The sequence below is a fragment of the Chionomys nivalis genome, chromosome 9, assembly GCF_950005125.1.
Source record: "Chionomys nivalis chromosome 9, mChiNiv1.1, whole genome shotgun sequence".
Taxonomy (NCBI): Eukaryota; Metazoa; Chordata; class Mammalia; order Rodentia; family Cricetidae; genus Chionomys; species Chionomys nivalis.
The window spans coordinates 31,713,232-31,734,518 of record NC_080094.1 but is presented as its reverse complement, the minus strand read 5'-3'; the positions used below and the strand labels follow the sequence as shown (position 1 = coordinate 31,734,518).

At 43.2% G+C, this 21,287-nt stretch overlaps 1 protein-coding gene across 2 annotated transcripts in view; it reads left to right on the top strand.

Moving 5' to 3' along the window:
- Dtd1 (D-aminoacyl-tRNA deacylase 1) overlaps positions 1-21,287 on the top strand; it is a 223,348-nt gene that overhangs the window by 7,567 nt on the left and 194,494 nt on the right. For both annotated transcript variants that reach the window (XM_057781019.1, XM_057781018.1), the window contains exon 3: positions 8,930-9,165. In XM_057781019.1, the coding sequence (XP_057637002.1) occupies positions 8,930-9,165 (236 nt within the window). The remainder of the gene's footprint in view (positions 1-8,929; positions 9,166-21,287) is intronic.

The following is a 21,287-nucleotide window of genomic DNA, read 5'->3' as shown; positions in this document are numbered from 1 at the left end:
AAACCTGTAATAGCAACTGATTAAAAGTCTGGTTAGAAATCTTTTGAATCTGTTGTTGAAATCTCGACAAGAAGTTTCTAAGGCAGGGCGTAGCTAGTGAGATGAAAAGGAGGAGAGGGGCTAAGACAGTGTCCGATCCACCGTGGTCTGTCAATGGTCCACTGCCAGAGGCGTCAAGCTAGTTCTTGTACCTGGAGTTGTCGGATCTTGTCTTTCACTGTACATGACTGGTTCACACAGAAGCAACACTCCTCCCTGAGGAAGAGACAAAGATTGCCTCTCTCTGCTGCTAGTGAATCTCAGCCCCACCAGTTTTGTAACACTACAGCCGGCAGTGAGTCTCTGTGGCCCTGGAGGGTAAGGTTGGTCTAAGCCACCCATTGGAGATCCTGGATGAACTGAGGAAAACCGATGGTAAATAGCTAGGGAGGCAGTCCTGTCATTCCAGTGGTGACACCAGCTGTCATACACAGCACTGCTAGAGGATATGATCCGAACCTCTCCTTTGTCATGCCACACTGCTATAAACCCTAGGATGGGAATTGGCAAGGGTTCTTCACTGGTACAGCTCCTAGTTTTGGAAAAAGGGACACCAGGGCACAGTCCCAGATCACCCAGCAGGTAGGTAAACTTGGGTGCCATAGAGAATTGGGATGTTGTGAATGTTTGGGCATTGGGGCTGGGTGATAGTACTAAGGGTTATGGTATTAGTTCAGTTTGCAGCGTCCAGAGAGCCCACAAAGTATGTCTCTGAGGAGTTAAAGCAGTCTGTGATACTGAAGAGAGAGAAGTGGGAGAAATAAGGGCTGTTAGTGATGTTGGACTCAGAGCAATTAACAGCAGCGAGATGAGAGACTCTGATAAGATAATGGGCGAGGGCACAAACGGTGGTCATGAGTATGACTGGGAGGGACACAACCAGCATCTCCAAAGCTGTCAGCAAAGCAGAGATTAAGGTCTGAAACAAGAGGTGGTGTGAGAGGGAGGTGCAATCAGTGTCATCTGAAAGGGGTGATATTAGGAATGTCAGGACTTTTTTTTTTTTTTTTTTTTTTTTGGTTTTTCGAGACAGGGTTTCTCTGTGGTTTTGGAGCCTGTCCTGGAACTAGCTCTTGTAGACCAGGCTGGTCTCGAACTCACAGAGATCCGCCTGCCTATGCCTCAGGAATGTTAGGACTTTTGAGGAACTTTGGACCACTTCTTCTACCCTGTCTATACCTAGGGGCCGAGAGAGCGTTTGATTGTGCCTGATGGACAGCTGTGCTAAATGCAATAGTAAAGGTCACCAAGAACCCTGTCTCCCATCAGGGGTGCCATGGGTCGTTAATTAGAATATGAAAGATGACTATTTTGAATAAAAGGTAGAATGCCTTCCTGAATATGCATCATGTCTCCTATAAGATCAATAAGAGCAGGTGTTTTAGACATTCATTTAGGTGTTATAGGGACAACTATCTTATTTGGCAACTGAATCAGCCTTTGACAGCCTGATATAGAGCAATTTCCCTGCTCTTTGAGAGGTGGGGGTCTCCATATGTAAGAGCTACTCTGGACAGGTGTAGATAGGAAGAAATAGAGGAGGGGAGAACGAGTTTACATATAAAAGATTTTTAGATCATTTGTGCATTGGCAGAAATTGCCACCATTGAAAATTGAGCATGCCAATTTAAGCCATCAAAATGTACTGAGTCAAGCAGTTTGTAGTAACAGTGAGGCTTCAATAAAATCAGAGTCCATGGAGGAAGAGAGGAGGGGTTGCAAATGAACTCCACTGGAAGGAATTTCTGTAAGCTCCAAGTGGGAGCTGAGAGGAAGAGAGAAGCCCAGGAGGGCATAGAGAAGCCGGGAGACTTCTAGGATGGAGCCGAGGAGGGACAAGGTCACAGGCACAGAAGGGCTAAGGAAGCTTCAGGGCATAATAGGCAATTCCTAGGTGGAGAAGACAAGGAAACAGGGAGGGTTCCAAAGAGGAAGAGGGGTAATGTCATAGGGTGGAACCCAGGAGAGTGTAGAAGGCTCCAGGTGTAGAAGTGTCCTCCAGAGAAAGGACACTTACTGAGTAGGGGAGGAGAGAGATGGATGGATAGAGTAGGTGGAGGAAGAAACAGCTGAAGAGGTAGGCTCTAGAATTTGGAATCAAATATGGTGAGTGGCAGAAGTCAGCAGAAACAAGTGCTCCATACACCCTTAAGAGAGTCAAATCATAGTCTCAATGTCCTTTATTTATGGTTAGAAACCAAATATGAGTGAGTACATTCCATGTTCCTCTTTTTGGGTCTGGCTTACCTCACTCAGGATAGTGTTTTCAATTTCCGTCCATTTGTATGCAAAATTCAAGAAGTCATTGTTTTTTACTGCCGAGTAGTACTCTAATATGTATATATTCCATACTTTCTTCATCCATTCTTCCACTGAAGGACATCTAGGTTGTTTCCAGGTTCTGGCAATTACAAACAATGCTGCTATGAACATAGTTGAGCATATACTTTTGTTGTATGTTTGGGCATCTCTTGGGTATATTCCCAATAGTGGTATTGCTGGGTCAAGAGGTAGGTTGAACCCGACTTTCCTGAGAAACCGCCACACTGCTTTCCAAAGTGGTTGCACAAGTTTGCATTCCCACCAGCAATGGATGTAATTCGTGACTCTAGAGAAGCTAAATAAGAAGGTGAACCCAAAGAAAAACATATAAGCATCCCCCTGAATATTAACCTTCATCAGGCGATGAAAGAAGACAGAGACAGAGACCAACATTGGAGCACTGGACTGAAGTCTCACGATCCAAAGGAGGAGCAGAAGGAGAGTGAGCACGAGCAAGGAACTCAGGATGGCGAGGGGTGCACCCACACACTGAGGCAATGGGGATGATCTATCGGGAACTCACCAAGGCCAGCTGGCCGGGGACTGAAAAAGCATGGGACAAAACCGGTCTCGCTGAACATAATGGACAATGAGGACTACTGAGAACTGAAGAACAATGGCAATGGGTTCTTGATCCTATTGCATGTAATGGCTTTGTGGGAGCCCAGGTAGTTTGGATGCTCACCTTAATAGACCTGGATGGAGGTGGGTGGTCCTTGGACCTCCCATAGGGCAGAGAAACCTGCTTGCTCTTTGGGCTGAGGAGGAAGGAAGACTTGATTGGGGGAGGGGGAGGGAACGGGAGGTGGTGGCGGGGAAGAGGCAGAAATCTTTAATAATTAAATTAATTAATTAATAAAAAAATCAGCAAGGAAAAAAAAAAAGAGAGAGTCAAATCAGCAACTTGAGTCAGTTTGAAATGCGGAATGAAAAGCAAGTGTAGCAATCTCTGCCGTTGCTACCTGAAGAGAGAACTCTGGACGGAGGTAGTATTCGGAGCCCTGTATGTTAGGATATGGGGCAGAAGTGAAAAGAGAAGACTGTGGTGGGTGACCCGATGGTTAACCTTTCTCATTCAAGTGAGGAAGTTTGGCTATGGCCAGAGCACTCAGGCAAGGTGCCGTTCCTTGGACACCATGCTCTAATTTTTTGATAAGTATGCAACAGGAAGGTTCCTGTTAGTGACCCAGAGCCCTGAGGGCATATCCCGTCTTTTCTGTAACCTGGGGAAAGAAGGAGCTAGTTAAGTCCTGAAGATAGCAGGCTGGAGCCTGGAGGAGGGCCTGCTGAAGCTTATGAAGTGGCTTAGTAATGAGTGCAAGAGTTCATGTGAGGGACTGAGGGCCACTTCGTATGGTGGGCGGTCCTGAAGAGAGACAGAGGAATCCAGCAGTAAGAAACTGGCCATCTCTATAGACTTTCATCCTTGGTGGTGGGGATTGTGAGTGACTGAATTATTTTCTTTTTTCTTTCTTTTTTTTTTATATTTATTTATTATGTATACAATATTCTGTCTGTGTGTATGCCTGCAGGCCAGAAGAGGGCACCAGACCTCATTACAGATGGTTGTGAGCCACCACGTGGTAGCTGGGAATTGAACTCAGGACCTTTGGAAGAGTGGGCAATGCTCTTAACCGCTGAGCCATCTCTCCAGCCCAACTGAATTATTTTCTATCTAGGCTAATGGCCTTGTGAGTTGGAATAGCTAATCCCAGATAAGTAACCTGAGGAGTGGACAGCTAGAGCTTAGATGATAAGACCCTATTTCCCCTTCCCCTCACTGAACAGAAAGTTTAGTAAAGGTAGAGGTGTCAGCCTGGCAAATTTGCAGGGGTGGACTACAAAGAAGAAGATCAGAGCCTGGCCAAATAGATGTGGGATGTTCCTACTGAAAACTTTAACGGTCTGCCTCTAAAGCTTTCACTCAGGGGGAAAAAAAAACCTAAAAAACAAAAACGACATTACAATAAGCGAAGGAAGGGACTAAAATCTGAGGGTTAAAGAAAAAAAATCTGCTCACGTGTTTCTTTCTATCCATGTCTCTTCATTGTTCTAGCCCGAGTTCTTGGGGGGGGGGGTACCTGTTAGGATTCCTGCATTGTACTGGCTCTGTCCCACTCTGGCTGACAGTGGTGGCTTTGTGGTATAGTAAGAATTACAACAGTGATTCTTTTGGCAATGCAGTGTGAGGCTCGAGTTCCTTAGGGTCACCAAGGCAGACAGATTTATACACAGAGCAATAGCTGTCAGTTCTCATTTATGGCACCAGGTAGGAGTGGTGTGGTTAGTGAAGACTCCTGGGTGGGGTCAACTAAGGATTAAATCAACAAGGGAGGCTAAAAGGGAGAAATCGTGTGCTTATCTATGTTCTTTAAGTATTAAGCTAAAATTCTACTGATCAGTAGATTTCATGATTAAGGTAAAAACTTTCTTTTCTCCACGCGTTGCTTGCAAGCCTCTCAGGCCTTTTCTAACAGGCAGGGTATGCCATGGGTGGTGACTAGGCAGTCTGAGTAAACAACAGAGGAATACAGGTAACTTTTGGTTTCACTATGCTGGTTCCCTGCTAAGAGAAGCTTTTTAGCACCTATTGCTTTCAGGTAGTAGAGCAGACCCCATTACAGATGGTTGTGAGCCACCATGTGGTTGCTGGGAATTGAACTCAGGACCTTTGGAAGAGTAGGCAATACTCTTAACTGCTGAGCCATCTCTTGATTTCCTGCCTCACAGGTTTTATGTGGATACAGTTGTCCAGGTGGGTGCCATTCTGTAACATGAGGGTCTGCTTGTTGGGGTTTCTGTCCTACCCAGTTTCCACAGCTGGTAAGGTCCCAAAGAAAATCACACAGAGGTCTACATAAGTTATAAACAGATTGGCCCATTAGCTCAGGCTTCGTAGTAGCTCTTTTTTTTTTAAAGATTTATTTATTTATTATGTATACAATATTCTGCCTCCATGTGTGCCTGCACGCCAAAGGAGGGCGCCAGATCTCATTACAAATGGTTGTGAGACACCATGTGGTTGCTGGGAATTGAACTCAGAACCTCTGGAAGAGCAGCCAGTGCTCTTAACCACTGAGCCATCTCTCCAGCCCCGTAGTAGCTCTTATAATATATATTAGCCCATTATTCTCACATATGTTAGCTATATGGCTTAGTATCTTTTTCAGCAGGGCAGGACACATTCTGCTTCTTCGGTGTCTGGTTAAAAGCTTTTTTTAATCTATCATGATGACTATGTGATTTTTGTTCTTGAGACCATTTATGTAATGTATAATATTTGTTGATTTACATATGTTGAACCATTCCTACATATCTAGAATAAAACCAGCATGATCATGGTAAATAATCTTTTTTGAAGTGTTCTTAAATTTGTTTGTAAATATTTTGTTGAGAATTTTTGAATCTATGTTTACCAGGGATATTGGTTTAAATATTCTTTTTATGCTGCATCTTTATTTAATTTTTCAATCAAGGTAATACTAGCTTCATAGAAAGTTTAGTGATTATATTAATTAGTTCCCTGTGACTGTGATAAAATATCATGACCAAGAGCAACATAAGGAAGAAAGGTTTTTTTGGCTCACAGTCATAGTGGTAGAATAGGTGTGGCAGCAGGCAAGGCTAGACATCTTGGCAGGAGAAGGGAGCTTGACTGGTCAAAGCTTCATTGACTTAGGCAGCAGAGAGAACTAACAGGAAGTGAGGAAAGGCTCCAAACCCTCAAATCCTCCCTCCTCCAATGACATATGTTGAGCAAGGTTCCACCTCTTTAAGGTTCTTTAATTGCCTTAAGAACACCCAACTGGAGATCAAGTTTTCATATATAAGAACTTATGAGGGACATTTCTCTTTCAAATCACAACAGTGATATTCCTTCCTTTATATACTACATACTATTTATATATTATATTTTTATTTATATATTTTATATTACATACATTTTATCTATCTATCTAATATATATATATATATATTATAACATTATAACAAAACATTGGTGTTAGTTCTTTGAAGTCTGATAAAATTCAGCAGTGAATCTGTCTGTCTGGATGTTTTTTAGTTATGGGATTTAAAAATTTCTGTTTTGACTTCACTGCTTATAGATCTATTTAAATTGTTCATCTCATCTTGGTTTAATTTGGCAGGCCTAATTCATTTTTTTTGTTTAGATTTTCAAATTTATTACAATGTATGTTTTTTCAATAAGACCTAATAACTTTCTCAATTTCATTGGTGCCTCTTTTCATCTCTAATATTATTAATTTGGGTCTTCTCTTTCTTTTGGTTAGTTTGGATAAGAGTTTGTCTATCTTATTTTTTTTGAAGAACCAACTTTTAATTCTATTGATTCTCTCTATTATCTTCTTGTTTCCATTTTATATTTTTTGTCCTGATATTAATGATTTTTCCTACCTACTGATTTAAACTTTGGTTTGTTCTTTTTTTTTTTTTTCTTCAAAGCTTTGTATATCATTAAGTTATTCATTTGCTATCTCTCAATTTTGAATGTAGATTCCTAGAATAGTAAATATCCCAGTTAGGACTGCTTTCATTGTAGCCCATAGATTTTGGTGTATTCTATTTTCTTTCTTCCTTCTTTCCTTCCTCCCTTCCTTCCTTCTTTCCTTTCTTCTTCCTTCCTTCTTCTCTTTTTTTTTTTTTTTTTTTTTTTTTTTGCTTTTTGAAACAGGGTTTCTCTGTCCCAGAACTCACTTTGTAGACAAGACTGGCCTTGAACTCACAAAGATCCTCCTGCCTCTGCCTCTTAGCACTCGGATTAATGGCCTGCGCCATCACTGCCTGGCCTATCTTCATTATTATTTGGTTCTAGGAATGGTTTTTTTTTTTTATTTTCTTCTTGATTTCTTCAAGGACACATTCATTGATCAGTACTGTATTGTTTAATCTCCGTGTGTCTGTGTTCTGGATTCTCTTGTTATTGATTTGTAGACTTAATTCATTGTTATCAAAATGAAGAGACATTGAAAAGTTCAGATTTTAATTGTATTCTTGAGTCTTGCTTTGTGTTCTAATATATGATGTTTTAGAGAAAATTCCATGTACTGCAAAGGAAAAAATGTGTATTTTGCAGTGTTTGGATGGCATATTCTGTAGATGTCTGTTAAATCCATTTGAGCTATGATGCTATTTATTTCACATATATGTATATATATATATGTTTTATATATCTAATATATATTATAGCATTATAAACTATATGTTTTATATATATTGCAGAGTTAGTAATTTTTTTGAGAACTATGTTATCTTGGCTTTTTATGTATCTTGTTATTATACTGAGATTTATGCATCTGGTGTTATTTCTTTGTTTTTTAAAACAGCTTTTTTATTTCAGTTGAAGTATTTGTAGTGCTCAAGTAAGACATGTTTGGACGTGGCGGATTTGAGTGTAATCTAGAAAGAAGTTCCTCAGTTCAGGAGTTCAGGGTGCCTGGTTCACACTCTGCGTTGTTCCATCAGTGGAATGGTAACTGTGAGAGCAGCTGGATGTTGCCACTGTGCAGCTGTTGTACGAGCCAGTTAATCGTGGTGGCCCTTTTGACTTCAACTGTTGGAAGATAAACATTCAAGGACAGTATGGAGCACACTGGGGTTTTAGTAAGAGTAGGATTGAGAGGGAAGTAGAGTGGGTGAGGATAGGATTGAATATTAAAATGAATGAAAAAGAAAAGGCGAGTAAGTGGCTATGGGGATGGTTGGAGTGTTGTTGGAGCCCACAGATTCTGGAGATATCAGCTCTGTGGAAGGCTGCAATTAAGAAGGAGAAGAGGATGGAGTAAGGATGAGAGAGGGAAGATGTAGGAATAAGAGGGAAAGTATATGAGATAAGGGTGAAAAGTATAGAAAACACTGCCATACAGTCAACTGGGCAAAGAAACACACAAAACAACCCAAAAACTTAACTGAAAAATTCATAGAGACAAACAAAACCTTTATGAACCATAAATGCAGAAGTGAGATCAAATACTAGAAAGTAAGAAATAAAAAAAATGCCTATGGAGTGAATGCTGGCATAGCTATGTTGAGCTAGAAGGTGAAATTATCAGATCCTCCTGGCTATAGCAGCCTCTACCTAGTGCTGTGTCAGGGATGGATGGAGGGGAGCTGTCGTCTGCAGTTTCTGTGTCCCATGTGGTTATGATGTGTGTGTGTGTGTGTGTGTGTGTGTGTGTGTGTGTGTGCGCATGCGCCTCCTTTCCTGGTAGCTCTCTCTTGGACCACACACTTCGCCTTTACTTCTGAGCCTGAAGATCCAGTGTGTGAGGAGCAGTGCATCCCTTGCAGTTTCCACTGCTTTCTTGTAGTTTTGGTGGCTGTAATCCTAAATCCACTGATGACTGCTATGAATTAGAGGGATGTAAGAGTTAAGAGAGAACACCTTTCTGAGAATGGCGGTGAGGAAATGAGGCATGGCTCACTGGTGCGTCTGTATCACAGCTTTTGTGAGTGATGGAGTAACCCATGCATCTTTCTTTGAAAGTATGGAGTATGTTGGCTGCCTTGTGATTCTTCTGGTAGCTCTCATTGCTCTCTTTTCCCATAGGGTTCGAAAGATTTTAAATCTGCGTGTGTTTGAGGACGAGAGTGGGAAACACTGGTCCAAGAGCGTGATGGATAAAGAGTATGAGGTGCTGTGTGTCAGCCAGTTCACCCTCCAGTGTGTCCTCAAGGGGAACAAGCCTGACTTCCACCTGGCGATGCCCACAGAGCAGGCCGAGAGCTTCTACAACAGCTTCCTGGAACAGCTGCGCAAGAGCTACAGGCCAGAGCTGGTCAGAGGTAGGTGGGCAAGCTCAGGCGGTTCCGGGCCGGGACCCTAAGGACTGTGTGAGGCCCTGGGCGAGTAAACAAGGTCTTGGATTCAATTCCCCAGCATCAAAACAACATCCCCTCCCCAAACAGAAAGATACAAATACAATTAAATATAAAAATGCTTTCAAGGTTTATTTTGAAATTCTCTGTGTGTGTGTCTGTAGGTATGTGCATGTGAGTGCAAGTGTGCACACAGGTCAGAAGTACATCAGATCCTCTCAAGCAGGAGTTGCAGACAGTTGTGAGTTCCTGACAGGAATGCTGGGAACTGAACCCCAGCTCTTTACAAGAGCAGCAAAAGCCCTTAAGCCCTGAGCCATCTCTCTAGCCCTATAGACTTATTTTGATTTTGTTTAATATATATAGAATATTATGGCATTAGGCAGGTAATCAGTACAAAAAGTTCTGAGATTCTCTATCTATCTACCTACCTACCTACCTACCTACCTACCTACCTATCTATAAAATATATTCTATGTATGTATTGAGGACAAGAGTAGGAAACACTGGTCCAAGTGCATAGTGGATTAGCAGTATAAGGTGCTGTGTGTCAGCCAGTGTGTCCTTAAGGGGAACATATGTATATGCTTTATGTGTGTGTGCGTGCACACATGTATAAAAAGTGTGTTTGTGTTGTAGGAGCTGTGGGCTGCGTTCCTGCTGCCCCAGCTCCTGGTCGCCTGGCTAGCTTATGCCCTGAAATAACAACACACAAATTGTATTCATTTAAAACACTGTTTGGCCCATTAGCTCTAACCCTTACTGGCTAATTCTCATATCCCGATCAACCCATCTCTAATAATCTGTCTAGCATCAGTCTTACCAGGAATCATTCAGCATGTCTGACCTGGTGGCTTGCTTCATCGCGTCTGCCCCAGAGAGGAGAGCTATCGAGTCTGAGCTCACTTCCTCTTCCTCCCAGCATTCTGTTCTGTTTACTCCACCCACCTATGTTTTAACCTATGAGGGCCAAGCAGTTTCTTTATTACTTAACCAATGAAATCAACAGATTGATATATGACACTCCCACATCATGTTTGTGCACATGTATATAAAAAGGCCTTTTTAAAAAAATGAATAGTAGACTTCAGAGGCTGGACAGATAGTTTAGTGGGTAAGAGTGCAAGAGGACCTGAGTTTGGATCTCAGCACCCACATGGAAAAGGTGAACATGGTCAGGATTCAGCTTAGAGGTCTTGATTGGTTCATTTTCTCTGTTAAAGAATTAAAAAACAGGAAAAATCTGAAGCACAACAGGTGTTAGCAGAGAAATCTTGAGCACTGCAGACAAAATCAGCAGTTGAAGCAAACCATGGGGGTGAGGATACACACACATAGCAGACCTACAGAGAAAAAGACCCCCTGCAAAGCAGAGGGGGAATCAGGAAGCTGAAAATCTGTGGTGGGGACTGTTTAAAGCCTCTGAAGAGTTTTTCTTCCCTAATTTAGGGTTGGTGAGTTTGAAGAGCGCTGGGATGGTTGATTGGCCTAGAATTGATGTGTGCTGGGTGAAGGGGATGCTCACACAGCGGGGGCTCCCTTCCAGACCCAAGATTAGGCACAGACTGCACCCAAACACCTGCTTTCACCGAGAGATCCTTTATTAAACTGGGAAGAAAAGTTACAGTGACTGCTTTCTGACTCAGGGAGAAAAACAGAGCCAATGGCCTTGCAGGTGTGGTTTTTAAGAGGAGGAAAAGGGGAGGTCTGTTAGAATGGGCTAGGATGCTGTGGTGATGGAGAGGGAGGAAAAGCAAGAAGGGGAAGGGGACAAGGGAAAGTGGCAGGGACGTTCGCCCTGGAGGGGCAAAGGCCTGCCTCTGAATAGAGGGGAGACAGGCATGGAATATAGGCAAATGGTGGTTTATAAAGGTTAAGGGGAACCCCTTGTTAGGATGAGGTGTTTAATTTTAATTGGGCATGTTAATTAGGTCAGTCAAAGGGGGTTCTGATTGCTGGACTTTGATAGTCAGCCTCAGGAGGAGGAAGTGGCCAAATAAGGGAACAGACCTTGGTGGCTAGCTTAGGAAAGTAATCTAATGGTTTTTAGCAGGGCAGAGGGAATGGGGAGAAGGGCAAACCCTGCCAGAGCCACATGCTCCAGTGAGGGTCCCTTCAAGCAGTCCTGATGAGGCCTTGAACTCCCACTCCATCAGTAAGGGGCCTGCTGCTGGGAGACAAAAGGCTACAAGGCCTTTGTTTAAGCTGCCTGGCTTTTGTGTCAGATCAGGAGGGTGAAGAAGGAGTTGGACATTTTCTCCTAACTGTGGAACCCTACAGCTTTAGACCTTTATTTCTTTATTATTGTTGCATGTACGTGGGTGTGTTTCTTTTAATTCTTGTCCCTGTAAAATGTGTCCATTTGTCATGAAAAAACATATACAGCATTTTTGTGCTTTAAATAAAATCCCAGCCTTTCCAGGTTCTGATGGAGCAGAAGAGTTCTGCCTCTTCTGGAAATGGCCTCCTTTAGAACTCCATTCAAGAGGCAGCTCGTGGCTACATCTCTGGGATTCTCTGACCTAGCTTTGCTATGAATTTACTTCTTCATGGAGTGAGCGATTAAATCAGTTCCTCTGAGGAATTACTGCTTTGCAGAGCCAAGGATTGGGAACCCTCAGCATTGTCTTCCCTGTTGTTCATGCAGTCATCGCACTTCCAAGAAATCTCTGATGTATTTCAGGGGCGCTTTCAACGGGGGAGCATTGACACTGCTTATGAAATGCTTGACTGAATGCAAAACAGCATTCATCCAAGTCCTTAGAGAGGAGTGCTTCATGTATTATTAGATGCTTTCAGTTTTGAAGTGGTATGAATTTTTTTTCAAGGGCATTATATGAAGGGCCTGAAGTGGTGTGCTGTAAACAGTGTCATTTTATAGTGGATCAGAATTTAAACACATGAGATATGATCCATCTAATTACTTTTATGAAACATGACATGAATTTTTAATAAAAAAGTACAGAGTTTTAACCAAAATCTTTGCAACTTTTGGACTTTCAGAAGGGCTATGGTTTTGTCATCAGAGCTTCTCTCTTTTCTGGCCTTAGTTCTTCTCCAGCCTGCAATGGGAAGAGTGCAGCGTGCTTCCCATGCCTGCCACCTTTGATTATTTTTGAGAATTTGTCTTCCAGCTTCATGGGAAGCCTTTGAGCTGAAGAGATGTAGGAAGACAAATAAACTACTGAATACATTTTCTTTATTTTAGCATTTTTCAGGGCTACTTCAGGAACTTTAAAATGGAAAGTAGTTTAACTACTGTTAACATTTTTTTCTCCACTTCCTTCTCCTTTCATGGCTGAGCATTCATTTTACATTTATATCTTGGTCTTTCATATCCCCAGTGAGTGTTCATTGGATTACAGACATTTTCTTGACAGCCAAAAGCCCTTCCCACTCAGACCAGCAGTGGTTCATGTTAGGCAGTGAAGTCTATTGTCTAACTTTCTATTGTTTGTGATGGTGCTCTAACCTGAGCTCTCCCTCTGCATCTACATAGAATGGGTGCCCCCCTGGGCAAACTAGTTATGCTATCCCCACTTTATTATTGTCAGTACACAGCATGCCAAACTGCATCTCTTATTAGGAGCTTTGGATCTTCTAGGCCCTGTGTAGAGTAAGCACTTCCCATTGTTTATTCACTTGCATTTTCACAACAAATGAAGAACCAGTCTGTCTCCATTTTAGGCTTAAAAGCCATCTTATAGTAAAGACAAACTGGGTTCATTCCTGTTTATGATTAAACCTGTTTCTCAAGGATTGGGCTACACCCCACCTATAACCTTAACTACAAATGGTTCTACACTGCCTGTTCTAGGAATGGCAATCATGTGTTCGTTTCAAAGAGTTGTTTTTTTAACTACCTTGCAACCCTACCTTTGTTTTAAAAGGGGTGTTATGTCTACCTTGTTATGCCCACCTTGCAGCCATGTTTCCTTGTTTCAGGAAGTCATTATTGTTATGATGTTCTGCTCTTGTAACCCTGCATGGTCCTGGGTGGCAGTGCAGGCCTTTCAGATTGGCATAGCCCCTGTGGGGGCATATTCTTCAGACACCAACATGGTCTCAGGTGACGGCCCAGACTTTGGGTGTTTGAAGGGCTCTTGAAGGTAACAGGAACCACAGACATCAACACGGACCCTCATTGCTGCATCATGGCCATGCCCACAACATAGTTCTTGGCAGCAGCCCATGCCTGGGCATCATCATGGACCTGGGTAACAAGCAGGCCATCCATGCCAGCCCATTCCTCACCACCCTCACCCCCTAAGGTCTGCCTCTGTCTGCTACGCAGGAACTGTTATGCCTCCTCTCTCCCAAAACCATGTACTTGCTCACTCTAATGATGTGCGTAGGGCTGCTTCTGATTGATTTCTGCCACCCAAGCCAAAAGGCATGGCATGGGGCTGTGACTGTCCTCCTCAAGTGCTCCTTGTGTCTCTTCCCCAACTCTCTGGGTCTCTTTATTTATTCTATATACAATATTCTGTCTACATATATGCCTGCAGGCCATAAGAGGGCACCAGACCCCATTACAGATGGTTGTGAGCCACCATGTGGTTGCTGGGAATTGAACTCAGGACCTTTGGAAGAGCAGGCAATGCTCTTAACCACTGAGCCATCTCTCCAGCCCCTCTCTGGGTCTCTTATCTGCTGTAATGATCCAGGACACTGGACAGGTCAGCCTCAGAGCAGGGGTCAGGATTTTCTAGGGCTCTCCAGATCCTCACTGGGATCACTGGGCTAACTGGGATGACCCCTGTGGCAGGACACTCCCTGGTCGACCCTGGGCCAGCAGAGATCTTAGTGCAGGATGCGAAAATGCACTCCTCTTTGCACTGGAGCTGAGGTAGGGATTAGAATGAGCACCAGAACAGCAGGAATGGGGTGTACCTCTGCTGGAGACCGCAGAGCTCATGGCCAGGTCTCTAGGAAAGCTGCAGACATGCCACACTGGCACACATGTGACTGGCTTGAAGGCTCCAAAAACTGCAGAGGCAGCTGTAGAGAGAGGAGGTGAGGAGACTACAGTACTAAAAAAATGGTTGGAAATATGACAACTTGGCTTCTGTCTTTGTCAGCAGCCAAGACATTTCAGCTGAGACCAGAGCTAAGGGGAGATGCAAACTGTGTTCTTTGAGCATGTGTTTGTGTGACCCATTGAGAAGCTTCTGGTGTGTTCCAGTGAGCTCTCTAGGTATGCACACCTTTCTCCCTCACTGCTCCCTGCTTGCCTTCCTGCTAAGGTGGCCTTGTTACAGTTATCTACTCCCCTGTAGGGTCATTCATCCTCCTGGGCCCCCTGCAATGCCAGGGCTTCTCAGAAGCAGGTGATCTCAGTGTACTTGGGTTTCTAATGTGGTGCTGGCTTTCTCTGAGCAAGGATTTTGAGAACCAGTGCCCTAAGACAGGAAATAAAAATGCCAGGCCTGGAAACAGTACAGCTTTCCTTCTGCCACATACCATTGGTCCCGGCAGATTCCCAGCTCACTGGGGACGGAGATAGGGAGGGAAACCAGACCTGTGCTGCAGGAAGTAAGGTCAAATTGTTTAGAGCCCTCTCTCTCATTCCACAGCCCGTGACCCTGCTGCTTTCTCACTGTCTGGGTATCTTCAGATGACTGATTGCTTAGAGGAAAAATCCCAGCGTACAAATTTGACAAGTTTACCCCTCTGTTTTAGAATGAACCACAGTTATGAAGTAGCAACAGAAATTATTTTATGGCTGGGGGTCACCACAACATGAGGAACTGTATTAAAGGGTTGTAGCTTTAGGAAGGTTGAGAACCACTGCTCCAGATTGACAGAGTGGCCCCTGGGCAAAGTCAGTGGTGGCTTCTGTTGCCACCCAGGGAGTTCCAGCTTGGGATGAATGCTGAAAGCTCGTTTGGCAGGGGTCATGGAACACCCTCTAAGTTGAGTGCTAAACAGATTGTTTCATAGTAGTGTAGAAATAAATATTATACCAATGTAAAGTGGTTGAAAAGAAAGAGCCCACCCTTCCAGGCTTCTAATTCCAGTGCTGAGTCATGTGTAGCAGGACCTAAGAAGGCCTCCCAGGCAAAGCAGAAGTTACTGTAGTATAAGAACTTCTATGCACTTGCTGTAGGGTCTTATCTGCCATGGGCAAAGAGCTAGAGCGATGTGGATAGGCACTAAAGGAGGTGGCAGCTTATGATTGGCCAGCCATCTCTGTGCCCAGCATGGAACATCCATTATGTCTAGGTCTCCTGCAGCTTCATAATGCAAGGAGAAGGTTTGGGAGCCAGGAGACCACATCTAGTTCTTGCTTTGTGGTTAGTAGTTAATGCCTATGGATTCATCTAATTTCCTACCCTTCTTACCACTTAAATCATTTTAGCAGCATGAGTGAACTTTCAGCAGATGCTGGCTTTGGCAGGGACTGTTGAGCCGAAGTCATTATTCTGAATATAAATTTAGGAAATTACAGCGTGGGTCTAGTCTTTACTGCTCCTGAGTGGCAAGGCTGGCTGACTATGGGATGGTCTCATGCTTCTGTGTGGAAGCTTGGTACAGGTATTAATGATTTTTTTTTTCTAAATTGGTTAGTGTTTTCTGTCACTCAGATCTTTTCCTTTCCTCTTTGGTGATTGGCTTTCTTATTTATTCCTGCATGTGTTTTTAGACTTAGCTTACATCATCTCATGATTATACTTTAGCCTTCTTCCCAAATGGGGAACTGTTTCTACCTTCATCCTTAATTCCTATGTTTTGATGATTTCTTTAATTGATTTTGTATAGTGAAGAACAACCTAATCTTACAAGTTCCTTTTCTTACCTACAGTACGTGTCTGTGTTGGCCCCAAGTCCAGTGTTGGTGGCATGGTGGAGATTTGGTACCCCTGTTGTCATGGCCTTATCTGGTGTGATGAAATGAGGACAGGCTCATGAGGGTGACAGCTATCTCATTCATCCTTTTCCCTTCTATAGTCCCTATGCCCTCCAAAGGCCCATTTACTAAAGATACTAAAGATTTCTTTTCTAGCTTGTGGCTATCATAGGAGATAGTGGAAACTTTAAGAGGTGGGGCCCAGTGGAAGGAAGTGAGGTCACTGAGGGGTGTGCCTTTGAGTGGGATACTGGAACTTAAGCCCCTCCTCCCTCTTTCTCTCTTTTTAAAGAAAATTTTATTTTACTTTGTGTGTGTGAGTGAATGATATGTGTGTGTGTGTGTGTTGTGTATACCCTGGGAGTCCAGGAGAGGTATTTGAGTGTGTGAAGCTGGGGTTACAGTCAATTAATGATGAGCTGCCAGATGTAGGTGCTGGAAACCAAACTCAGGTCCTCTGAAAAAACCAGGAAGTGCTACTGTTGCTCCACCCCTCACCCCCTTTCTTCTTGTTTCCCTGAGATAAGCAGCTTTGTTCTGTTATATGCTGTTATTTTCTGCCATGGTTCTTTGTCTTGCCACAGGCTCATAGTGGTAGGACTTAGGGACCATGGACGGAAACCATGGAGTAAAGTTTATCCTTGTGAGTCAAATGTCTCAGGTGTTGTGTTACAGTAGAAAACACACTGCTTCTCCTGGCTTCTCTTCCTTTCTGGCCTTATTTTCCTTCATCCTTTTTAAAACCTCATACCCTGAGCTCCCTCCACACTTTTGACCATGAATTGGAGGCTGAGCTCTTTCTTCACAGTCTGTAGTGGCCACCCAGGTTAAAGAAATAAGGATGGTACTTATTTTATTTTGTAACTTTCTTTTTGCATTTATTCTTTGTGTCTTTCACATCATACATCCTGGTTCCATCTTCTGTCCCCTCACATTTGCCCTATGCCCCTGAACCCCCCCCATAAAACAAAATATAATTTAAGATGAAAAAGGAAAAAAAATGGAAGAAAGGGAAAATTTCATCATGGGAGCTGCAGTTTGACACAATGAGTCATGGAGTAAACCACTTAAAGGGACAATATTTTAAAAGATGAGTGAGGTGGGAAGAAACTGTTCACCATTGTATAGTCTAAGTACTTACTCCACGGACTTGGGATGGAATGAGAGAAAAGACTAACTCACTCAGGAGTCATAAGAAGGATCCAGGGTCTGGAAAGACAGAACTATTGATGAATTTGTTGACTTTTTATGTTCTTCACTTCTACACTTTACTGAAGAAATGAATAGCGCATGTGCCTTTTTATCATTCTTCCTTTTGCTGTGTCCCATGGGAATCCACCCAGTTTATGTGTTCTTCATGTTGTTTAGCTTTTCACCCATCCTCTGAGTTAACATCAACCAACTATTTTTATTTCTATTTCAATATGCACACACAACCTACTGAATCTGTTTAGTGTTGCTTGTATGTACACGTGTTTAGGGCTGACTGCTCTAGATTGGTTAGCCTATCGGGGGCCAGTCTCTGGACCAGAATCTCTTCCTCTCTTGGCACTTGATTGCTTGCAGTTCTTTATCCAAGGCTGGAACCTTGTGTAATTTCCCCTGCCCTCACTGGCATGTCAACTGGTGTTGTCATTAAGTGGGATTTGTTTAGGCAGTCATGTTTTTGAGATTTCATGGTTGCAGCTCCCCTGCCATGTTTAGAAGATGCTATCTCACAGCAGGTGCCTGGTCCTTTGGTTCTTACAATCTTTCCTGTTCTGTCTTGTGTGATTTTCCCGAGTCTGAGGTGTATGGCTGCACTGTAGATGTGTCAGCTGGGAGTAGGCATATGAGTAACCACAGTTACTTATTCTCTGTGTTTTGTCCAGTTACACCTGTCTGTAGTGGTCTCCATCTGCTGCAAAAGAACAGTTTTGTTCTAAGCATCTATGTAGGGTTTTTTTTTTTTTTGGGGGGGTGGTTATTTCTGAATTCCAAGCTTTATTTCATTGTTCTGTCCTTATGCCAGAAGTACACCATTTTGATTTGTAGTAAGATTTGAAATTGGGACATCTGAGTCCTCTCTGTTCTTCTAAAAGGTAGTTTGAATAGGTAGTTTGATGCTGAAGTTCAAACATGCACAGCTCCACAATGGAAAGTTTAGCCCCCTTATCCCTGTCCAACTTGTTCTCCTGTTGATGTGGGATTCCCCTCTGTATGCTGTGAATAGTTGGTTAATAAAGGAGCTGCTTTGGGCCTATTGCAGCACATCATAGGGCAAGGCAAGAATTCCAAGCAGATAGAGGAGGAGAGAGTTAGGTGGAGTCAAAGAGATGCCATGTAGCGATAGAAGGACAAAGACGCAAGTCACCAGCCGGAACCTTACTGGTAAACCACGAGTCTCGTGGTAAAAGATAAAATAGAAATGAGTTAATTTAAGGTGTAAGCACTAGCTAGAAATGCACTTAAGTATTGTAAATAATATAGTTTCTATGTGATTATTTCGGGTCTGGGCATCTGGGAACAAAAAAGCGGTCTCCATCTACACCCTAGCTTTCTACACATAATTAATTTTTATTACTTTTTCTATTTATCTATTGTATGTGCAGATGCAAACTAATGTGAGTGTTTGGCTTTTAATGTAAAAGGTAGCATGCAATAAACTATTTTTATCTCCCTAGAGAGTCTTCCCTCACCAGTTTAGCCCCATGTCCTCACATCTTTTTGGTGTCAGCTAGGTAGTGCTTAAGGCAGGAGCACACTGCGACTTATTGGTGCTTCTGTTGTTGGATTATTGGATTTTAAAATTTTTGGGTCTTTTTCACCTTTATTCTTTGATAGTGTCATACATTTATGCCACATATCTTAATCATATTCATTCTCACCCTCATAACAACTCCTCCTAAGACCAGACCCATCACATCCTCCTCCCAGCTTTATGTCGCTGTTTTATAATGACTTAGATTTATTTATTTTTAAACCCACTGAATCCTCTTAGTGATGCTGATGTACCTGGGATCATCCACTAGGCACACACAACCTTTGAGTGGCCACACTCCTAAAGAAAAATGATTCTTGCCCAGCAGTGGCAGTGCTTGCCTTTAGTCCCAGCACTCGGGAGGCAGAGGCAGGAGAATCTCTGTGAGTGCTCTACAGAACAAGTTGCAGGACAGGCTCCAAAACTACAGAGAAACCCTGCTGGACCTCCCTCACCAAAACCCTGTCTTGAAAAACAAAACAAAACAAAACAAAACTAAACAGCAGCAACAACAACAAAAACAAAAACAAAAAAGAAGAAGGAAAGTGATGTTCCAGACCCCAGAAGCCATCAACTGCCATAAACTCTTTAGCGGGGCGGGACCTCAGGACCTTCTCCCTCCTTGCTAGAGCTTGGAAGTAGCTTGATCTTGTGTAGGTGGCCACTGCTGCTGTGGGATCCTGTGTCATGGCCAGGGTAGTTTTTGTCTCTTAAGAACAGTAGCGGGACCAGTGAGATGGCTCAGTGGGCGCAAGTGTTTTCTCTGTAATTCTGGTGACTTGAGTTTGATCTTCAGACCCACATGGTGGAAGGAGAGAACTGACTCCTGATAGTAGTCCTTTGACTTCCATGCCAGGCATTTGTACACACACACACACACACACACACACACACACACACACACACACACACACGCATGCACACACCACTAATACAATACTAACTCCAAAGTGATACAAAAAGTAAATTTGTACATATACGACTTTCTGTGGAGTGTCAATATCCTGGATGGGAACGACAGATGTGCCAGAAGGTGCTGCCCATTCCGGTCTGTGAGGTCCCTCCTTTCGTCATAGCTTTGTCAACAGTGCATTTTTAGCTTCTAGATTGCTCTCCACCTGTTGATAAACTCAACAGTTGTTGAGTTTTAATGTGCAGAGAGTGGTTGAAGCTTTCTCAGATTATTTTTAGCATTTTAATTATTTTTTTTCTTCTGAAAACTGCTCTTAATTGATCTAGTTCTTTCTTTCTTTTCTGGTTTCACTTTAATCCTCAGTCTTTGCATGTCTTCTTCACTTTGTGTTGTGTGCTCTGTTTATTGTACTGGCTCCTTATTTCATTTAGTTTTTTAGTTTTGCTAAATAATAAATTCATGGTCTGAAAATGTCAGAATTTTGCATGGCTCCTTTTTTTGCCACATCTCATTCATTAGCAAGTTGTTCTAGGCTCTCTGTTGACGTGCATGAAACTGGATGCCACTTCTTGCCGAAGCTACTCCAGCACAAGACGTCAGAGTCTGCCATCTTAACTACCGTGACAGCCTCTCCCTCCTGCCTCCAGCTGCGTCTCCTTCAGGCAGTCCTCACAACAGTTAGCAGTTCCCTGGAGAGGTTTAGGTTGGGAAAGCTTTGAATGATGATGCTTAATTTTCAGCAGTAACTACAAGGACAACAGTGTGTGTGTGTGTGTGTGTGTCTTTGTTCCTGTGTGGGGTGGGAGTGGAGTCGGGGAGAAAGCATTATGCCTTCCTGAGAACTGTCATTCTCTTCCTGGGAGGGACAGGAACAGATAGAGGGTGTTTCTGAGCAGAGAAACCCTCGGGCCATGGGGGCTCCCTGTTAGGGAGATAGATGGCCATAGCCCCAGCTGGTCCACCTTTGAGCCTCTGAGGATGTTCCTGCTCTGCATCCTTTGTCTCCTAAAGTTCTAACCTGGGTCTTGATGTGAAGCTCCTCTGAGGCCACCATGCTCCCAAGGGGAAAGACAAATCTCGGTTGTTTCCTTTGTTGCAGCCAGCCATCTTGACTAGCTCTGCTCAGCCCAGCAGAAGTTTTGCTGTGCGGTTAAAGGACTGTTTGAATAGAAGACACATCTGAATAAGACACACGAGGAAATTATCTCCAGTGTCAGCAATGTGGGCATGCATAGAAGTTGAATGTAATTCTATACCTTTCTCATATACCTGGGGAGAAATTACAGACCAATTCTTTGTCACATTCAAGTTCAAAGAAATGAAGTCTGAGCTCAGAAGACCCTCCATGGTTTCCTACCTAGTTCTCTCAGTGGAGAGGTGTCCATGACTGGTCTGATGTGGGTTCATTTAGCAGCCATGGCCAACATATTTGCATACTTGTGTTATAAAGGTGTCCTTGTGGGTCCTTCAGAGCTTGACCACTCCAGCATTGCCACACAGGCTCCTGTGTGTCTCCTTTAGGAGTCCAGGTGGCCTAATACTTCCTGTTAGGCTCTCTAAGCAGAATGTTGTTAGGGACTGCAAAA